Source organism: Myzus persicae, unplaced genomic scaffold (genome assembly GCF_001856785.1).
Source record: "Myzus persicae strain clone G006 unplaced genomic scaffold, MPER_G0061.0, whole genome shotgun sequence".
Taxonomy (NCBI): domain Eukaryota; kingdom Metazoa; phylum Arthropoda; class Insecta; order Hemiptera; family Aphididae; genus Myzus; species Myzus persicae.
Genome location: NW_019103919.1, coordinates 44,557 through 65,834, shown reverse-complemented (window position 1 = coordinate 65,834; position 21,278 = coordinate 44,557). Strand labels below are relative to the sequence as shown.

The 21,278-nt window shown below is 30.4% G+C and overlaps 1 protein-coding gene across 4 annotated transcripts in view; it reads left to right on the top strand.

The window, feature by feature from the left end:
• The window catches only part of LOC111036324 (venom dipeptidyl peptidase 4), a 75,945-nt gene that overhangs the window by 20,432 nt on the left and 34,235 nt on the right, over positions 1–21,278 (top strand). Inside the window, exon 1 of one of the 4 annotated variants that reach the window (XM_022318319.1) lies at positions 4,973–5,281. The exons of the other annotated variants lie outside the window; for them this stretch is intronic. Within the exon in view, the coding sequence (XP_022174011.1) occupies positions 5,054–5,281 (228 nt within the window). The 5' untranslated portion in view covers positions 4,973–5,053. Of the gene's footprint in view, positions 1–4,972; positions 5,282–21,278 lie in introns of those variants that run through there. 4 annotated transcript variants of the gene reach the window in all.

Sequence of the window (21,278 nt, the reverse complement as noted above, 5' to 3'; positions counted from 1 at the left end):
AAACTATCATATGAAAACTGTTTTTTATTGAGAAAACTCGTTGGCGATGTCGCACTTATATGCACGAAAACCCGTCAATTCGTGTAGGTACCTCCGACCAGGGCAGTGCAAGTCACTTGATTAGGTGTAACTGAAGATGTTACAAGTTACACGGTAAAACTTTAATACATTTTGGTACCAAGATACAAGATATTTTAGAAATTTGTAACTGATTACAAGTTGCATTGTTATACAGCAACTTAGAGTTAGGTACATTTAAAGTTTCCAGCTACTACTAAGTTTCTTGGATGAACTTCTTCAAGAAAATAAATACTATATTATTGCTGAGTTTAAAAGTTTGGATAAATACTAAACATGGCATAACCAAAAACAAAATATTCAGATTTTTTTCAGAAAAATTATTTTTTTAATTTTTTTTCCATTTTATGTTGAGGCGCGCTTTCTGCTTTCTTATAGTAGCTACTCGTAGGTATAACTGTATACACAGTACCATTAACTCATAAATAATAAAATACATGGTGTTTGGTGTTACTAATCTAAAAAGACGAATATCACTCATTTTATTCTTGAAAAGTATCAACATATTTAGAAATATAAACTAAACATAATTTGAATTAGTTATATTATATTCATTAAAAACTATATTTTCTAAAAGTTAGTTGTAATTTTTTATCTTTTTTTGTTTTATTAAAATTTTTTATTTTTTTTTAAATTTCAATATAATTTAAAACTCGAATATCTTATGAGTGATTATATAGTTAGTTACTGTATATTATAATCTAAATTATAATAAAAAGATGTGGATATTTAGGGGTGCAACTCACTCCACTTCACAAATGTAAACTTTAAGCTCGTCTTATAAAGTTATAACTTAGGTATAGCTATAATTATCTACGGCTGGTTCGAAATTTGATTTATTTGATATTATAATGAAATTTAAAAAAACGTTGAATTGGAATAGGTACATGTACTTACAGTATAATTACAATTTTAAATAACTTTGCGCAGCAAGGTACATTTTCAACTATAAATATTTAAGTACACCTGTTGAGCGTAAGGCAGACTACTAAATAGTATGGTATAGGTAATCGATTTTAATAAATCATGGAATTCGAACATTTTCTAACATTGTAAGAATAACGACTACTTTCGTCATAATGACAGGACGAACCATTTAAAAAGCTAATACAACAGGTGGGCCTCAAGTGCTCGTATTATAGTACCGAAGGTAGTTCTTAAATTGCAATTACAATACGACGTAGTGTAGGGTGGAGGTATTATATACACTCCGACCGCAGTAGTCTTAAAGTTATTATTAGGTGTTAATTAATGGCTATTATTCGAGATCGCAAACCAGGGCAGTAAATACTAAATTATATAAAAACAATGATTTTCGTCAACGCATAAATAAACGTTTTATAAATTATAAATACAGTTGGACTTGGTTAACTCAAAGTTGAAGGGACCGTTCAAAAAGTTTGAGCCTCCCAAGAATAATATAATAATAGGAAATTCTAGAGACTGCAGGGAATAAGATCCGTGGTATTAACGATTTCCAGTACGCCATGACACCAAATTAATCTGTACTAAGGCAGTCACTTTTCATTACGAAAATAGCGTCTCAAATATTGATAGAAATAATAATAATAATGAAACGAGGCATACTGTATATTATATGATAATGAGTTAGTTAAACGAAAAAAGGTATAAAATCCGATTACTGAGATGAAAAAATGTAACATTTACTCGAAAATTACTAAACGTCGAATCGACCGACAACATTGTGGGCGTACGAATAAAACTGTAACCAAATTACGTGTATTGTGTTAATTATTATGATTAAAATCATCGCCGTTCGATAATTATTATTATACAACAATAATAATACATTCGTTGCCCTAAATCGAATGCTCCCCGATTCGAGCCCACAGTCGTCTTTGTTAGTCGTTTGTGGCCACCGGGTGGGACACGCGAAACACAGACCGTCGTCTCGGGTGTCCTGCTGGCGGAGCTTCCGGTTTCTGGTCAGCAGTCCGCTTTGCGGTTGAGCGGGACGAGTGCCCCCCCCCCCCCTCACTCCGAAATCCCTGTTCGGCCGACCGGACGTCGTGCCCCGCACCACAGTTATACACGGGTGGCAGCCGTCGAAAACTTCGGCTAACCTAACCTATGTGGTTGTGGTACATCCGAAGTTCGATAATTGCTAGTCGAAAACTTAGACCAATGCCCCGCCACGTGGACACGAAACTCGGTCCACGTAGACAATCTGCAGAGACCTTCGGGCGCGTATCTGCATTTGCCATGAATCATGATATTATAAACATGTTATATAGACTCTTCTGTTGGGACGACGATGACTCCACATCACCCTGCCTCCTCCTCGTTAACGGTTCGAAGCTTCGTCCGTATTATTCGTCGAGAACCGAAGGCTCAACGACGGGGTCACGCGTCTGTACTTTAACACTTTCAGAATTTTGTAGTGTAATATATTTATTTATTCCGCCCACGTCTGGTGTTAAAAATATATTATTTATACACTTCACTACGGTGTCCCAACCGTTGCCAACGATTTGTTTTTTTTTATCAAATATTTCTACTGATTTTAATAGTAATAGTAATAGTATGTAACCAATGGTGAACCTATGTTTAAATGAGCAAAAAAAATATTCTTTTTTCGAGAGCTGAAAACTAAATTTATGTGTAAGCTACCCGTCAGTGACCTATTATTATAGTGGTTGAAAAAATATGCTAAAAAGTATAAACACCCTCCCAAGGCTTAATAACTTTTATTGAAAACGGTTCAGTAGTTTCTGAGACAAACATCCATTTATATATCTAGGTATATTATACAGAAATAAGTAATGGCATTTTAACAAATATATCATGATTCTACATTATTACCTATATACCTATATGATTATATCTATTAAATTCAAACCATACATTTTTACTGAAGATACTTCAATATAATTATATTACAAGTCATATACAACAACCTGTGATTTAAAATATTTTCATTTTATTTAGATTTCGACGAACCCAAATATTGTCCTATGTATGTTTATATCGTAATTGTGTGTTATGTAGGTGAATCACAGATTCTAACAACTGTCATTCATTCATTAGAAATGAGTGGTTTGAGGAGTGGCTTTCAAATTTCAAATGGAACTTATATTTTTTTTTTAAATATTCATGTACAGTTTTATTTTTAATGAATTTGAATGGGTCATTTACACTGATGTATCACTAATTGAATGAGCTATCAACTTTTGAATTTTGCTTTAGTTTTTAAAATGTCTACAGTTAGTGATATTAATGATTGCGTATGAGCTTTTGCTATCTACAAACTGCTATCTTCTATATTATACTCATTGTCTACCTTTGCTGTGCTTTTTCTTTAACTATTCTGCAAAAAAAGTTCATATAAATGTTGTTTAGAAATTAAAATATCTATACAATAATATTATGTATTTTACTAATATTGTATAAATATTGTGTGGCTACCATGAGACAGCTTACTGCTTTACCCACCATGATGATAATCCCTGCTTTTGACATTTTTATTTAAATATTTTAAAAATATTTCGAGTAATTTCGAAAGACATTTTTCAATTTTCAATTCTTTTTCTAGTTTTTATTCTAAGAATATCGATAAAAACTTCTTCGTCAAAAAGCTTGACAATTTAAAACAAGATTCCTTATAAGTTGTTACAAAGTTATAAGTTTCAAATTACTAATAATACGCATAGGCACAAGTTTTTTTTAAGCATTTAAAGTAAAAAATTGTATCATTTCGTTGTTAAAGTATTTTTTTAAATGTTTAACCTTTTTAGCGAAGTATAGAAAATTGAAAACAGATTTCTTACAAACAGTCCATTGTTTCATACTGTATAAAAAAAAAAAATAGTCAACTTAGGTTCCTTCATAGATATTTCAAGTTGATATATTTGGACGAAATTTTATAACGAAGAATAAAAGTGCTATTCGTGGGTACTTTCAAAACTTAAAGTGTATATTATTATCTTTTTTACACACAATGGTATTGTGCACACCAAGTTTTTGTAAAAAAAAATCAATTCAGCCTACTGTACTAGCTATTACCTATGCACTATTAGTAATGTATGTATTATGTATTTCGTACGCCAGTTAGAGCAACACAAAGTTAACATTTATAAGTAAAATAAATTACTTTTATTGCAATACATAAACGTAGAAAATCATACTATCTTATGGCGTCTAAGCCGTTTTCGATCAAAATCGTTTTTCGTACTCCTATACACTGACATAATATAATCGTTGCGATGAATGAAAACCATTACCATCACGACAGTGACCAACACGACGCACGCTTTTATGTACAGTAAAGCGTTACCTATATCCACTTGCCCAACTTTATTTCATTATCGATTCAATAATGTGATTCGACGTATGTTGTAAAAAATTGAATTAAGATATCGGCGTTATATAACTATTGTAATAAATTGATAATTGGATAACGCACAGATTATTAAGGTTGTACAACAATGTCCCTGTTATCGTACAAGAAGCACAACGTGTTTCGTCACGCTTGCAAATTAAAATGAAATTCAAATGAACAATTTACATTCTTTAAATATTGACTCAAAGATATTATATATTACCCGTCGAATTCGTTAGGTAAAAAAATAAAGCCTTTATGAATTATATTTTAAAAATAGGTATTGCCTTATTTTCGTTAGTCGGATACGTATGTGCCTGAAATCTAGCAAATTAATCTTGATTACCTATACCTATACACGATTCGAAAAGAGTTTCAGTAGTTTCACATAGGTAATTTTCCCCGAATTTAAATATTTCATGCTGAAATCTACTTTCGCATACGATTTGGAACACCCTATACATTACACACGATTATAACTTCGTAGACAAATTATTTAAAAAATATTTAAGCAGATAAAATGAACACAGTTGGTTATCAGAAACCGTCACGTACAGTCGTTAGTCGTTACTCGCCGTCTCTTGCTCTGCAGTGCCTACACATTACATACGGCGCCATTACGATATAACGAACCGGATGTCCCTCGAAAAAGGGGCTGGGTTTCCCCCAGTGACCCAAAATTTGTCTTACTCGGCTTCTGATAAAGATATGCGACCAAGTGGAACTTTGCGCTCGCCGCCCAGTGATGCAAACCAAAATCGTCTTACTGCTATGTCCCTCTTTAACGATGGCTACTATAATAATAATATGAGCTCAGTGACGGACCTCTCTTCACGTGACGGAGAAGATCAACAGTGGACCGAGGTTAGTCGAAAAAAATGACGTATGAATACAATATATATTATTTGGAAATATTTTCATAACTCCCTAGATCTGTAACGATACATATTACAATATATTAGGTAGGTATCGAAGAATTTTTCATCACTCAGACCGAAATTGATGCACTAAGATTAAGCTTGCCAGCATTCCGCGGTTTGGACCCATCACCAAAGCACCTATATACTAAAAGATTCGATGAATCGGAAGTTGAATATTAATCCATCGGAAAAACCACATTCCATAATTTATTACCGGAGTCCGTGTTTATAATACAAGTCCGTTACTTACGTAGCCTCGGCTTTTTATTATTTGGAATTAAATTTAACCTTGGTTACTGCGTATACCTAGGTATCGATCTAACTAAATTCTAAATCGGGAAAACAAATACAAAAAATAAATAATATTCTTCAATTAATAAACTTTTACGCGAATATCGTTCCTAACACCGTAACACCAGCTGCAGCAGCCACCAAACCTATTTAGATTAAACATAAAAATAATAACATGGTAAAAGATCACTTTGTATGGTATAAACGAGTCTGAAGTCTTGACAAATTGTATTATAAATTTGATGAGATTTAAACATTATTTGGTATCTAATAATATATTGTTTATAATATATGCAATAAATATTTATATTACACAGATTTACACTAAACATACACTTTTAGGCCATGTCGGAATTCCTGAAAATTGAACAATACTTTCTTAAAGTACTTAGCAGTATTTAAAATAAAATACTAATACTCAAATCATTTTTCGTTTCATCTTATATATTTGATATTTTCAATTGAATCACGTGAAATAGAATAAAATATTTTGAATATAATAAAGGTATACCTAAAAGTCGTACAAACCAATCAATTTTTGTGTGACTTATAACAGATTGACAAATAAAATATTTTGCAGACAAGAAATCAAATGACTAATTTATAGTTACACCAAATGTTACGCTGTAAAATTAATGCTTTTTTTAAGTGAATGTATAAAAAATACTCAAAATGCTGAAAAATATTGGTTCAGTTGATGTATAAAGTAAACGATTCCAAAGCATTCAAGGGCATCTAATAAATATTTTTTTTTAATATTTGTATTTCTATAATTGTTCCACAACAGTAGTTTTTTTTCACTGAATATTCAAATAAGTATGTATCTGACACGTTGTATCTTTTATAAGACGGAATTACTTTACTTAATATTTCACTGCAGTAACTGTTTATAAATGAACAAGTCATTGTCATTGCGTTCACATAGCCTAGCACCAAAACGATAATACTGCCGACTGCCGTCTGTAGACAGGCTGTTTGCATTTGAATAATATTCAAATTAATTTCGAGTGATCAATTATAGTTATCATCGGTGAGAAAATATAACCTGGGTACAAAATACTTAATATTGTAGAACGTTATTTTAAATATTTAAGTGGGTAACTATTCAATTAATTAGGCAATTAAAACTTAAAATAATGTGTTTGAAAAAACAAACATTAATGGTTAAAAATGGATTTCCATTGTTATTGTAATTTGTATTGTATTGATTTATAATTACTAATATTTCGGTTTATTTCGACACAGTTTAAAAATTCCGAATTATTTTTGAAAACAATTTTTGGAATTAAAAACTTAAAAATAGTTTAGGAGAGTCGTAAACAATGTCGCAATAACAAATCATATGATGAATTTCGATAATAATAGGGAAAACGATATCATTATTGATATCACGTTTATGTAAAATTTACCATCTTCGAAAAATTTTCTTTCTTGTAAATCAAAATTTTTCAATATTTTATAAACTTTATATTATATGTTACAAAAAATCATTATTTTATACATTTGTCATCAAAGTGATTAAATATTTACTGTATATAATACAAACCACATACATATTTTGGTGTTTTTTTTTTTAAGGAAAAAATTGTAACCCCCACAATATTTAAGTTGAAAAAATGATTTTGATGTTTTCATAAATAATATAATAATTGTACAATAAGCTAAAACGATAATTTAGAATTTAAATTTGAGATATAAACAATTACTATTAATAACGTTTTTTTATAACCATGTCTGTTGTAATGACAATTATTTTGTAAAAATAAAAAAAATATATTTCAATAGTAATATTATGACGACACGTACATAACATTATTGCAGCACGTTTTGTTATTTTTTTACTAGCTTTTATATTTACCCATCAACTCGCACGAGAAGGAAACCATCGAGAATATACTTTTCACACGACAATTATTATTCAAGTACCTATTATTTAAATATATCATAATATTATATTGTAATTCAATCAGTACATTATAAAATGACGAATAATTATAATTATCGTATGTTTAAATGTGCTAACGGGTCAAACTGATTTCATTCACTTGAAAAACAAAAAAAATCTTTTAACATCTCATTATTGTCTGCTTACGGTATAGGATACTATTTTAAAGTATAATTTATCGTTGTATGAATAATTATGTGTATATTATTAAGTCGCATATTCATTATTTAGTATTTGTTCCTCATAAGAGGACGCTACACCAACATGTGCTTATGCTTATACGAACTTAGCGCAACATGGCAAACTTGCGTTCAGTAGAAACGATCATCGTGTGTGGTAAATATTGCTTTGATCTGAAAGCGAATAATTTTGACCCATTATTAACATTAGCTGTAACCTCTCTTCGATATTTTCGATGTTTCAATTTTTAAGCACGAGTTATCATAGTAGGTATGTATAAAAAAATGCTCAAAAGTAGCTTACAAATTAAAATATACCATACAATACGGTCGAAAGATCACAGTTGTATTGTTATCGTAGTCGTAGTATAGTTTGATTGTTGATCAGATGACAATTCGCTCTAATATTACAGCTAGCTAACTAACAACATGAATCAATTAATTTAAACTCATAAAAACCAAAAATAACCTGCACAAATAAATGAAATTGTGTACAACATATAGTATACCTATAGGTACTAAGATTTAAAGAACAATTATTTTGCTAGTTATTTTTGCTAAGCCTTAACCTATTAGGTGGTTATATAATAAACAAGTCGGGACACATAAAATTACATTTTTACGTTTACTGCGGAGTTATCGGTGCATATTTAATTTAAATTAAAATTGTATAATTTAAATTATACTGGTTTTTGTCGGTGTGCTTTATAATATTATGTTTGGTGGAAATACGAACTATGCGAATGTTATTGCTTATTCAATGTTTTTCCAAATCCATTATTGTTCAAAAAAAAAAAAAAACGATTGCACTATTAAAAAATCAATATTTCCACTTCGCTTGATTAGCAGCTCGTTGTAACTTCTTGTGTTGTGCTTCCAACACAATTGTCAGCAAAAGGTTCGCCTAAAAAAAAAAAAATTAAGTATCAATGCAAATACGTGAAACAGAAACAATTAAAAATACTCACCTCTTATTTACAATCGCTTGTGGTAGAAAACCCAAATTGATTGCGGCGCAGACGAAATTTCAATATGCGGAGATGTTTGATGTTTCGAAACATCCACGCTCTGGGCGTTCTCTCTGAATTTATTATTTTATTTAACTTATTTCGTTGAAACGTATCTACGTAATAATAATATCCGGCAGCCGCTGTAATCGTCGATGTACTCCGGCGAGCATTATTGGTTTAGGTTGATTTAGAGTACCCAAAAATGTTTCATCTAAAATGTCGATCCACCTTGTACGTTTCAGAAATGTTTTATTCAACCCGGCAATCGAATACGGCCGACCTTTGAAAAATGTGCGCGCACTGTTTCACTGTGTACACGTTGATGCAACGGAGGTTGTGACCAAAGCTTTTCGGTAAACTGTTTGAGATTTGTTCATATTTCACATTATGCGGTGGCGACGTCGTCAAAATAGTAAAAAAAAACGTCGTTACGATCAACTCATTATTTGTCTATAAAATGTATGCCCACACATTTTGTCAAACAATTAAAAGTCAGCGTCATATAGGTACCACTTCAATTTCTAAATACTATCATTATTTCAAAAAGTTTTAACTAATCTTTTTATAAATATATAGGTACCTACCTAGTAACTTTATTTGAATGCTTTTATGTAGCAATGTGTACGAACTATATTCCTCCAAAATGTAATCTTTGTGGGTAAAATTACTCGGGAAAATATTCTGCTTTGGGAAATAAACAATGCGTAGTTTTTTTTTTAGAAATGCATTTTTGAAATGAGAACAAATTATGTAAAAACAAATTTTTTCGAAAATGTTGAAACTTTTTGAAACAATGATTGTAGACACTTATAAGTACCCCGTATGGTTCATGGGTCGACTTGTCTGAAATAACAAAATATAATTATATTCTGCGTGAATAAGAAAAGTTATACACATTTTACCCGGTGGTTGCAAAACGTATCAAAAATTATGCATTATTACGTCGCCACGCACTGTCGATTGTTTCATCTACGCGTATTCAAACCCATATTTTTATTGTTTAATCACAGCATCGCGTTTTTTAGCTATTGTCTACACATACAGAAGTATCCAGAGTTGTTAATCATTTAATTAATCGTTTAATGGATCATTCACTGCTACAAGTGCGAAACATACACGTCGGCATTACATTCAGACTTAATGGCTGAACTGCTATATTTTTTCCAGCTCCGGCTTGGAGTTCATTCAATACGATGTTTTTCACTGACCATTTAATACCTAGGTTATTGTTGTTGTTGTTGAACGTTGCATTTTTTCGCATAAAAATATAATATTTAGAAAGTATAACATTTTCGTCATTTTCATCATTAACACATCCCACCGAATTCTCACAGGTTTTTTCTCAACGTTTTGGCTGTCGTGTGAAAGCCAGCGGTCACACAATATATTATTATGTATTATCGGTTAGGTTTATCATTCCAAATTCGTAAAAACTATTGTATATAAGAAGGTGAATAACAAGTTGCACGGGCGTAGGTAAGGGGGGGTTTTGGGTGTTTAAACACCCCCCGAAATTAAATAAAACAATCTTGAGCTTTTTGTGAATTTTTTCGAGAATATTATTAACTCGCATACTATTTAGGATTTAGGCAAAAACCCCCTCCGAAAATATTTCCTACTTACGCCCATTGGTATACCTCTCTGCTGTACTGAAGTGGTCGAGCACATGTCGTTGCAATGGATGTGTTATATTTGAATTCGACAATAAACTATTGAAATCAAAAAACCATTAGGAGCGGAGATAGAGCATAGATATATGAATAATCGAATTTAATAGTTAAAGAAATACTAATAATACAAATTGGAAAATCTTATGGCTATAAATAGAGTAACTTTCCGGTAATTTTTTATTTTTTGGTTAAGATTAAAAAATTTGTGGAGAATCATTTATTAATATTTCTAATGTTAGCTACGAAAAGGAAAATTTATGTGAATTTGTAACTGAAAAATAATTCACAAAATTTCAAAAATTGCTCATGGCTATAAATATCTCAAAAAGATCGAAATAGTTTGAAAATGTTACCATGTAAAAAAAATTCTGATATGAACATTTTGTGAAAATGTCGAGTATCTATGGTGTTATTCGTTTTTGAATTTAAACAAAATATTAAACATCGATTGATGACAATTCTTTAATTTACCGGTGAAAATCCAATATCGTCAGTATTTTAAATTCAAACTATAACTTATAGTTTGATGCCAAAACATAACTATATGTATACAATGAGGAAAAAAGGAAAAAAAAACATTTAGTGGAAAATAGCAGCGTTGACGGATCGTTTGTTATCAATTATGTTCACTTTGTGCGTAATTATTCGCTAAGAACAACATATATATATATATATAAACATATATTTGTTAATTTCTCATTGTATTGAAACAGCCTGTGCATTTTTTTATCATAATAATATCGGCTATACTAAATTCAGTGTTATAACAGCAACGAAGTCAGTATACTTCGTGTAGTTGTCGCCTTGTCGGAACACATTCAGTGAAAACTATTTATTATAAAATAGTTATTAAAGTGTTGATTTCGGAGACAATGTGTTAAAATAAAAGAATGACGGTCTAATGAATTAATTAGTCTATCGTTTTACTAAGTAATTATCCGCACTGGAAGGCGTGATATTCTCAGATAAACTGAAACCATATACTGTAAGTAGGCGTGCATACATTAAAATACCCATAGGTGCGTAATATTGTACTCGCTTAGTCGAAGAATTAATAATTTAGTAGCAGGTACTGCACATGGTTCGCAGTCGAATAAATTAACAAATGTGCCTGCGTACAGCACTCGTTCGCACGTAAGAACCCGTAGACACACTTCGTTTGTTTAATATTGCAGCCCGTAGGTACGTCGAGTTATGCCTGGTATATATTATTAGGTACCCGCTGGTTATTATTCCGTCGGAGAACGCGTTCATTATTATTTATTTCGACAACTGTTGAAAGTGTTTGAAAATAACGTTTTAAAATGAAACATCGTTTCGGCTGTTTCGCGCAGCGTTATCAACAGTTTTTTAAAAATTATTTTATTGGCGACGTACGCGTTCGTATTTTTAGTATTCCCTACTCCTCGGCGGAATATTTTTCGAACCACTTCGTCACGTGTAAAAATCACGTTTTGGAGTGTACGAGCCACCATAAGTGCCTAGTTTTGTATTTAAAGGTTATATGGTCACGAGTGAACCGTACGCGGATGGAGTGACGCGGGGACGTACTTACCTATATACTAGGTACCCTTCGAAAAGTTGGTCCGCTACTGCGCTTGCGCATGACTGCTAAAGCAATTACGCACGTGCACAGGTAACTATAGTTGTACAACTAGTCGCCCGAAATTCGAGTCTTACGTATCAAAGTATACTTAGAATATTAATATTCTGTCTCGACGAAACACCTGTTTTAATAATATTATGTACGTATATGTGTACTACTGGTGGCATCATACTGACAGTGTGCAGTATAATAATATATCCGTTCAATCGACTAGATCTGTGTTTCCCGACTCAACATAATTAGGCATGGACCACTTTTGTAGATTTTCCACTACCACGGATATCTACTTAATTTCCCCCCCCCCCCCCACAACACTTTTTTTTTAAACTCATAATTTATATACACATATACAATAAAATCAGCAATATACAGTATAAATGGTCCGAAAAAATATTTTTGTTTATTTATTTAAAAAAAAATAATAATGCAAGTTCCGGCTATCAAAAGGTACCTATTCCGGATACCTGCTTAATTTATGTGACTTATAAGCACTAAAAAAAAAAAAATTGTTTCACCACTCGAGATGATTTCACTGATCACTTCAGGAGACGAGTCCACGGACCACCAGTTGTTGAGAACTGGATTAGCTAAAATTATCTTATTACAATTCTTGCGAATGAACAATTATTATATTAGGTTTGTACCTACATCTTTCGGGGGTCTTACATGATAATCATTATGTCTACGAAATAAATTACCGAATTACTACGGAGTAATCGATTATAGAACATTTTCAAAATATTTATTGTAGTTTATATAGATAGGCGTTATTTTGCGTTATACCTATTTGATTATAATTTATATTACACTAAGTCATTTAAATACGATTATTAATTTAAATTTCATAAGCCGGTATTCAGGGGATGGAAATAATAAAATACTTTTTTTTTATTCCTCAAAATTATAACAGGCACTATAAACTGAACTTGTTCGTATGGAGCCCACGAATTCGCAACATTCATAAAATACATTTAAGTAATAGTGCAATATACGATTCTCGCACAACTAGAATATTAATTGTATCCATTGACAAAAATTACACTGGTTTTAACCACTAACCGTGTAATAGGTATAATATGATAAAACTATACTCACGAGTACACGGCCGACTGATGGCGAGTGATGGCGACTAAAGACTTAAGACGTGTTAGAATGATTATTATTATACAGTATTATCTTATCTAGTCCGTATTATGTGACATTAAATTTAATAGTTTGCGGTATTTTGTAATGGACTACGATGAACTGATAAAGTGTACGGGTTTTGCCTGCCGACCTTTTTGGGGTCAAAATCACGAGCGTGCGATTTTTGGACGCAGCCATAATACCTATAAACAAATGCATATTATTTTCTTTGTTTATACATGTATAATCTAGTATTATCTAGAAAAATTTGAAATCAAATAATGATAATAATAATCGAGTATAATACAAAGCTAAAAAACTAAAATTATGAGTAATATTGTATTATTGAAATCTAAAATAGAGATGGTTACAATAAAAATAGTTAACCTTAACATGATTAAATTATTCAAAATAATTAAGATGTGATGGGTACGATCGAGTTCAATGTTAACATGCTATAATCATACTGATATTATAATAATATAATATGGTTTGTGGTTATTTCTGTCTTCGTTAAACATACACTTTTAGGGCGGCTCAACGGAGCTCTCACTAGGTCAGGCGATTTAGACGCGTAAACAATATTGTAGAGAAAAGAGATGTAACGATGGTTTATATTTAATTTTATAACAGTAAAAGTTGTGTTGGCTTTTATACGATGCCATAAGTTTAATATTAATGATTAGTCCGGGGTCGGGCTTTTATAGCAATTTAGCGTTTCTTATAAATTGCCTAAGAGATAGCTGTGTATGCTTAAAATTTGTTTCGTGATTCAGAGAACTGATATAAAATGTTTGTTTTGCATATATTTTTTTTCTTCGTGTTTTGAGTTTTTCAGATTTTAGTGTTATATCTGGACTTTTTGAGATTTTTTGCATTTTTTTTTTTTAAATTTAAATTTGTAATATTTTATGAAATAAAATTTTAATGAAAATGTGTTTTTGATTGTTGTCTAATTTTAAAAGTAAATATTGACTAAGTAAAAATGTATAAGATGCGCCGATACTATTCGAACACTCTGGCGCGTCATGATGAGCAGCGTCGTTCATTATTTCGTATTTTTTGGTTTTAATTTTATACTTTTGTCATCTGTTGATTTCGATGTGCCTCTTTTTTGATAATTTACGACTGCGGCCTGCAATTACAATCGAACGCGTTGTAATCTGTACTAGTGTACTCGTACTGTAGACCTTACAACTAGTAACCTATACTAGTTGTGTTTCACTGTTTTCCCGATATTTCCGAGTGAGTATCAAGTGAAAAAAAATTATATTTTTTGCGGGGCTCGAATGCGTCCGGGACCATTTAAGTAACTTTGGCACGAAAAAGTTAACTGGAAAACACCTAAAAAATAATTAGTTATTATTTTGCCTTGCGTATACCCATTTAAAGTTTAGTTGAATGTACTACATTTTATAATATTTTTTAGTATCAATAATATTGGATTTCATACATTTTTCGAAAATTTCGAAAACACGAGTACCTAGCAATGTTATATCAATATACTAATAACACTAAATACCGCGATTTCCCTATGCGCAATTGCGCTACTTCACACATGAGTTAGTGAACCGATGACGCATTTAATGACCGTAAATAAGTAGTAGTATTTAGTTATTAATATCGCAGATAAATTAAAAATAAAATGCTATTTCCTTACCATCGCTACGGTCGTAGTAAATAATAATTACTCATAGAATAATAATTGTTTATTTGCAGGCACTATAAATTATAATAATTATTACAGTCAACCGTCGGTTCGAATTCTTAAAAGTTTTGGCTGATCCAGGCCGAGGACGCACTCGAGTAATTCAATATAATTTGTCGATAAGGCTGTCAGACTATGAAAAAGATAAAAATTAAAAACGGTACGCACTGGGGACATTTATTTAGTGCCTATATTGTTACAGTAGACGAATAAGTAAAACTAATATTGATGAACAACATTAAACGTACATTTTAACGATATTTTTTTACTCGAGAATTAATATTGCTTACTGTTCTGAAATTGAGTGACCACTCATTTAAATTTTTTCATGACGATAGTGACGTCCCACATCCACTACAATGTTTACGATATCTACAGGTCGGTGCTAAAAGAATATATTTTATAAAACGAGGATTATATTATTTTTATCGCAATTATCACCGTTCCCCGCATTGGATGAAAATCTAATAAATCTGACCTCCTTAAATCTATAAACTAGTACACTTAATAATATATTTGCATAATAATTTATAGTATTTTTTATGAGTATGAAAATGGGACGCATTTTAAAAAAATAGGACAATTAAGTGTTTTGTAAGCTTTTGTCGGGACACCGAGGCAAACTTTTATACTTTTTTTTATATAAAACGGGACTACCGTACTTAGGTAGAATACACGAAGAATAGGCGTGGTGCAATGGTTAGCTTAGCTATAAAAATGTTATATTATATTTATCAAACAGAAATATCATACACTTTTAAGAAATTTCCCGAAACATTTTTCACGGTAAAATTCCCATTACTACAACATTTATATTGCAGCTTATAATAACCGATAATATATTGAAACTAATATTTCTATTCTCTGTACCTAATGACAGTGATATTATATTAACTTACTATAATATAAAAACGTAATATTATACATTGATCAATAACCAGTTTAATACAATATCCTTTGGTTTTTGGGTCGACATTTTTTTTTTTAAATTTAGATTTATGGAATCGTAAAATTTCGGGCCAAGTTAATCCACAAATCATTGACCGAAAAAAAAAACGTGTTAATGCAATAATTTGTTTTAACATTTTATTAGCCTACTCTCTCTAATTTGCTCAGGGTCATCGCACTATACCTGTTTTTCGTAATATTATTATTCTGTATCGCCCACACAGTTGTACATATATTATATTATTTATAAGCTGATACGTATGATTGGAAAACTTTAAAATCTCTTTAGTTTTGTGCCGTAGCTCCTTCCAAACTATGTTTTTATTTGAGACGAGATATTTTTCTGGTAGTTTTATTTTGTTGAGGTTGCAGTGCGGGTTTAATAGTTTTTTGTGTAAGTCCACCTTAAATGACTAAATTCTAATGGCACATTGTAAATAACAGCATGATATAGTTGGTACCTAACGAGTAATGAGACGCATACAATATTTATTCCGAACAAAATGAATTTTAAAAAGTCTGCAAAAGTCATATGCACTGTTGTTGTTAGACGCATAAGTATATATGCATAACAATATGCGTCATTGTTCATGTATAAGTTCCATCTCGAGTTCTCATCGGATTCAATTTCATTAAGGACAATATTATAATTCGGATTTTATGTAGATCTATAAAATTATACGAAAAAAAAACACTTAAAATGAAACAAAAAGGTACTAAAGACTTAAAATGCAAAAAAATTCTAAATAAAGCAACTATACTATTTTTTTTATTTTTTTAATAAGCTCACAAACATTTTAAAACAGTCGCGTATTAGTTTTATATTCTTATTTAATATATGAGCTTATAATAACTTATACCTATATGGTAGGTTGCAGTTAGTGTAATATGTTTAATTATAATTAAATAACTACCTACATAAAAATATAAAATACTTGTGAAAATGAGAACTTCTACCTGCTATGTACAAAAAAAGTCGCCAAGTTATTTTGTCCACATACATTTACCAGTTGATAGCGAATTGCTTTTATTACTATATAATAATGCACTTATACCAAAGTGACATTTTATTTTTCATATTGAAAAGTATATTGGTCAAAAAAAAAAATGTCTAAATACGTTGATATCTATTCGTTTTGATTAATGGACATTAAAATGTAGATGCTTACGACTAACTCGCACAATATTTATTTGACTTATTAACCATTTTCATAACAATAACTCACTGAGCTTACAGTATACTCGTAATTATTATAAGATGTAACCATATACTCAGTACTAATTAATTTTTATTAAAACAAAATAAATAAACTAATACATTGGGTGTACATCATTTTGTTCACCGAGTGACAGAAAATCGGTACGATGAAATAAGGCTATATAGAAACTTTCAACATGTAGACTAGTTGTGTAGTTTATTTCGAAAAAAACTTTCAACTTAATTAAGTTTAATTTCGACTAACTGAATTCAAACTATAGTTAAATAAAAAAAGTAACTTTCCCAGTCTTGTCCGAAATGATTAAAATTAAATTTAATATTCGGAAGGAAGTCGATTTAACATTTTTTAATTTTCTTTTTTTTTTCGATGGAAGTCGGGGGACAGCGAGCTTTTAGTTACTGAATCTATAATAACTATATACGATATTATATATAAGCAGTAAGTTTCTTTTTGTAGATCTAACATGAAAATATGTTTCTGTTCAGTGACTTAAGATTAAAACGTTGTTTTCTGGAAGACCTAGGGAATACTGATAAAATATACACATTTTTCTGACGTTTTTCAAAAGCCCTCTCATCGCACCCACGCGAAATACAACTTGGATTTTTTATTTAAAAAAAAAAAACGCGGTAACACGTATTTTCTACGTCAGATTTGATTGGACAGAATTTTTAAAGCCGATTTGACCTTTTATCCAAGGCTCTAAGACTTAAGTTAATAACGGATAAAGTTTCAATTTATATTACTGAAAATATTGAATTTGTCAACGATCATCATCCTATGATTTTTCAAACTTCCATCATGTCATTTTGCATGTTATTCATCAGCATATTGTTACCCAAACTCAAACTCGTTGTTAATCAGTTAATTTTGAATTTGGAGCAATAAAAAATAAATGGTCAAAACGAAACGGCAAAAAATTGAAAACCTCCTTCCGAAAACCCCATTTCAATCCGATATCACTTAAGTGAAATATTTTGTTTAAAGGGGAACACAAACTGCATATACCGCACATCAAATTCTATTCGTCATAACTTATATATACCTAACAATCGTAATAGATGGAATCAAAAATGCAAAATGTATATACTAATTGCAATCAGTTATTGCCATGTTCCAGTTAAAAAATACTTTTTATTCACATAAACTGCTATGTATGGTTTTTATTCTGAATGTGAAATTATGAAAATATTTTTTTTCTTTTAAACGTATGTTCGGTTATAGATGATTACAAACAATGTATTGATTACACACAGAATACATTAATTATGGAAAACTTATCAGTTGTCATCCAAGGTTTACGAATTTCTATAATAATATTATGTTAATGGTTATAAATTGTTTGCAACTGTATAACTATACATATAAGCATAAAATATAGTCACAAGTTTTAAGTAAAAAACAATAAACATTTTTTTATATGAATAATTTTAAAACATGTTATGATATTGAACTGGCTCATGAGATTGTAACTCAAAGTTAAAAGGCAGTGTATACATTTTTTATACTACACATAGATTTGTTAAACAACTTCTACAACATGACGTGAACATGTTACATATTTCCTTATTGTTTCATACAATAAACCAACTTCTAAAAATGTTCATAGTCATAGTCAAGCTTATGACTACAAACTTTTAGATATAATAAAGATTTTTTTTTATTTTTCAAGAAAATAATTTCATGAAGTTTTAACTCCCTAAGCGTTAGTGATTTCATGTTAATATTAAAACTTATTTTTACACTCGGTGCCGTGAATTGGACAGTTCAAATGTGGTAATCAATCAATTTTGGATATGGCCAAGATGAAAAAAAAAACCTATGGGCAAAATGACTTCAAAAGTTTCTCCGAATCTGTTGTTGGAAATTAGTGTTAAAATGCGTATTTCAGTATTCTTTTTCTTTTCTCTCGAAAACTCCAATTCAATTTGATGTGCCAGAAATATGCAAGAAAACACGCACTGTCTAGTGTGTAAAGGATTTACTGTACTCATATATACAAACTATGTTAATTATGTTACGAGGAATATGAGTGACTTACACACAGCCAATTTAGTCTTACCCAGACAATTTGAGCAACAAATTGTTTTTTCGTGCTGTATTTTTTGTTCGATCTATCATTATTACTTATAATCATACTAAAATATGGATGGAAAAAAAAACAAGAAAAAATGTATAGGTACATCTGATATTATTTTAATTTTAATTAAAAGGTATATTATTATCTATTTATTATATTCTGAGTATTTTAAATTATTGGTAGTTAATTTGATAAAATTGAATTATATTGTGATTATAATTTATATTAAAACAGTTATAAGAACATAATAATTATTTAACTAAATTATACACTGATGGTCGATGCAACTGTAGGAAAACTGTCAGAGTAAAATCGATAGATTATTATGATATTATTATAGTTAATACTAAAAAAAAGTACTGCACAAAAAATGATTTATTTGTATTCGGGGTCAAAATCACCCGGGGCAGTGTGCAGCCTATTTTCCTCACATTCCCCGCATCCATCACTTATAAAGTCGAACCTCTTAATAACGGAATCACCGTTGATTTTCACATTGATTTTTTCGTTATAAAGGAGTTTTCGTTGTATAAAGAGACTGAAATAATACATGGAATGTAGATTGTACTGCATTAGTGTTGTTTATTTTTCGTTTTAGAGAGATTTCTTTCTCGCAGGTGGTCCATTTAAGGATGTTTTACTGCATGCCTAATACAAATATATACATGCGTTTACCTTAACCTAACAATCATAACATATGACAACACAATGCATATATTTTTTTGTATATATATATACAAAATATATATATATATATTATGTTACGGGCAATGTAAACCACGAATTTTTTTTTAACCAACTAATATTATTTTTTATTATTATTACCTATTTATAGTATTGTGTGTAAGCTTATTTTTGTTACTTACCTTACTGCCTATTTAAAAACCAAATGTAGGAAAGCAGATAGGATATGTAATTCCAAGTGCCATGCTTCTAAATCTTGTTCAAATAAATAGGTAATACTATAATTATAATTTATCGTAAACATAAAATGATGATACTTGTTAATTTTTTTTTTTGTTATTCCATCAAAATATTCGTAATATTATGGTACCTGCATGAATAAAATGTATAATGATTGTTCTCAAAAAAAAATCAATAATACAAATAGTTGATGATTATAATTTATAATAATAATAAAAAATAATATTAGTCGGTTAAAAAAAAAATCGTGGTTTACATTTGCCCGGGCAGGACCACATTGCGATCACGATCGGTAATTGCCAGGCATCAGCTAATGTTTGCCCTTCTATTTGCATAAACTTACTACAAAATATAGTGCTAGTGATTTTATGTTAATATTAAAACTTATCTTTACGCACGGTGGCGTAAATCGCGGGGCCCGTTCAAAATTTAAAGCGGCACATGTACCACCGCGTTAGCATATTATTATATAACCGGTACCACGGTGGTGGTGTAAAACTGTGAGATTATCGTTCTGCACCACCGGATAATCGAAAATAATAATACGTCCTAATCGCGGTGGAGTTAAAGCGGTCCGCATAATATTATACAGCAGTGTTAATGACACACCAAGATGATATTGTTGTTTACGCTGCACTGTTATTGTTAAATAACCATAATTTTAAGAATAGCTAAGACGTTAGCAATATGACTGCAAACTTTCAAAAAAGGCGACCTCCCTAGTATGTGGACCAACAATCAACCCATTTGTATGTCCACCTACACAGATTGAAAATTTGCATGTATCCATCGATTGATCAAATAACGTTTTTTTTTTTTTTTTATTTACTAAAAATGCGTACGTTATTTTACCATTAATTTGTGGAATTTTATTGTATTAAAAACTACAACATTACATGATGATTTAGTTAAGCATTTAATGCATAACAATTAAATTAAATTTTGCAAAAATTATTATTATTACTAAAATTGAAAACCGAATAATTTGGGTAATGATCCATTCAATTTTATTTTGATAAAGGGAGATTATATTTTAGAGCACCACTATAGTGGTACGCGTACCATATACGCCGAGAAACTAAGTCTCCGATGAACAATTTGCGTGTTATTTGATATAAGACGAGCAGATTTTGTATTATTAGTTATTGGACTAAGAATTTTACCGGTTTGTTTGTATTACCTACCTATAATTGGACAATGCAAAAGACAGGACTATAGGTATTGATTTATGAAAA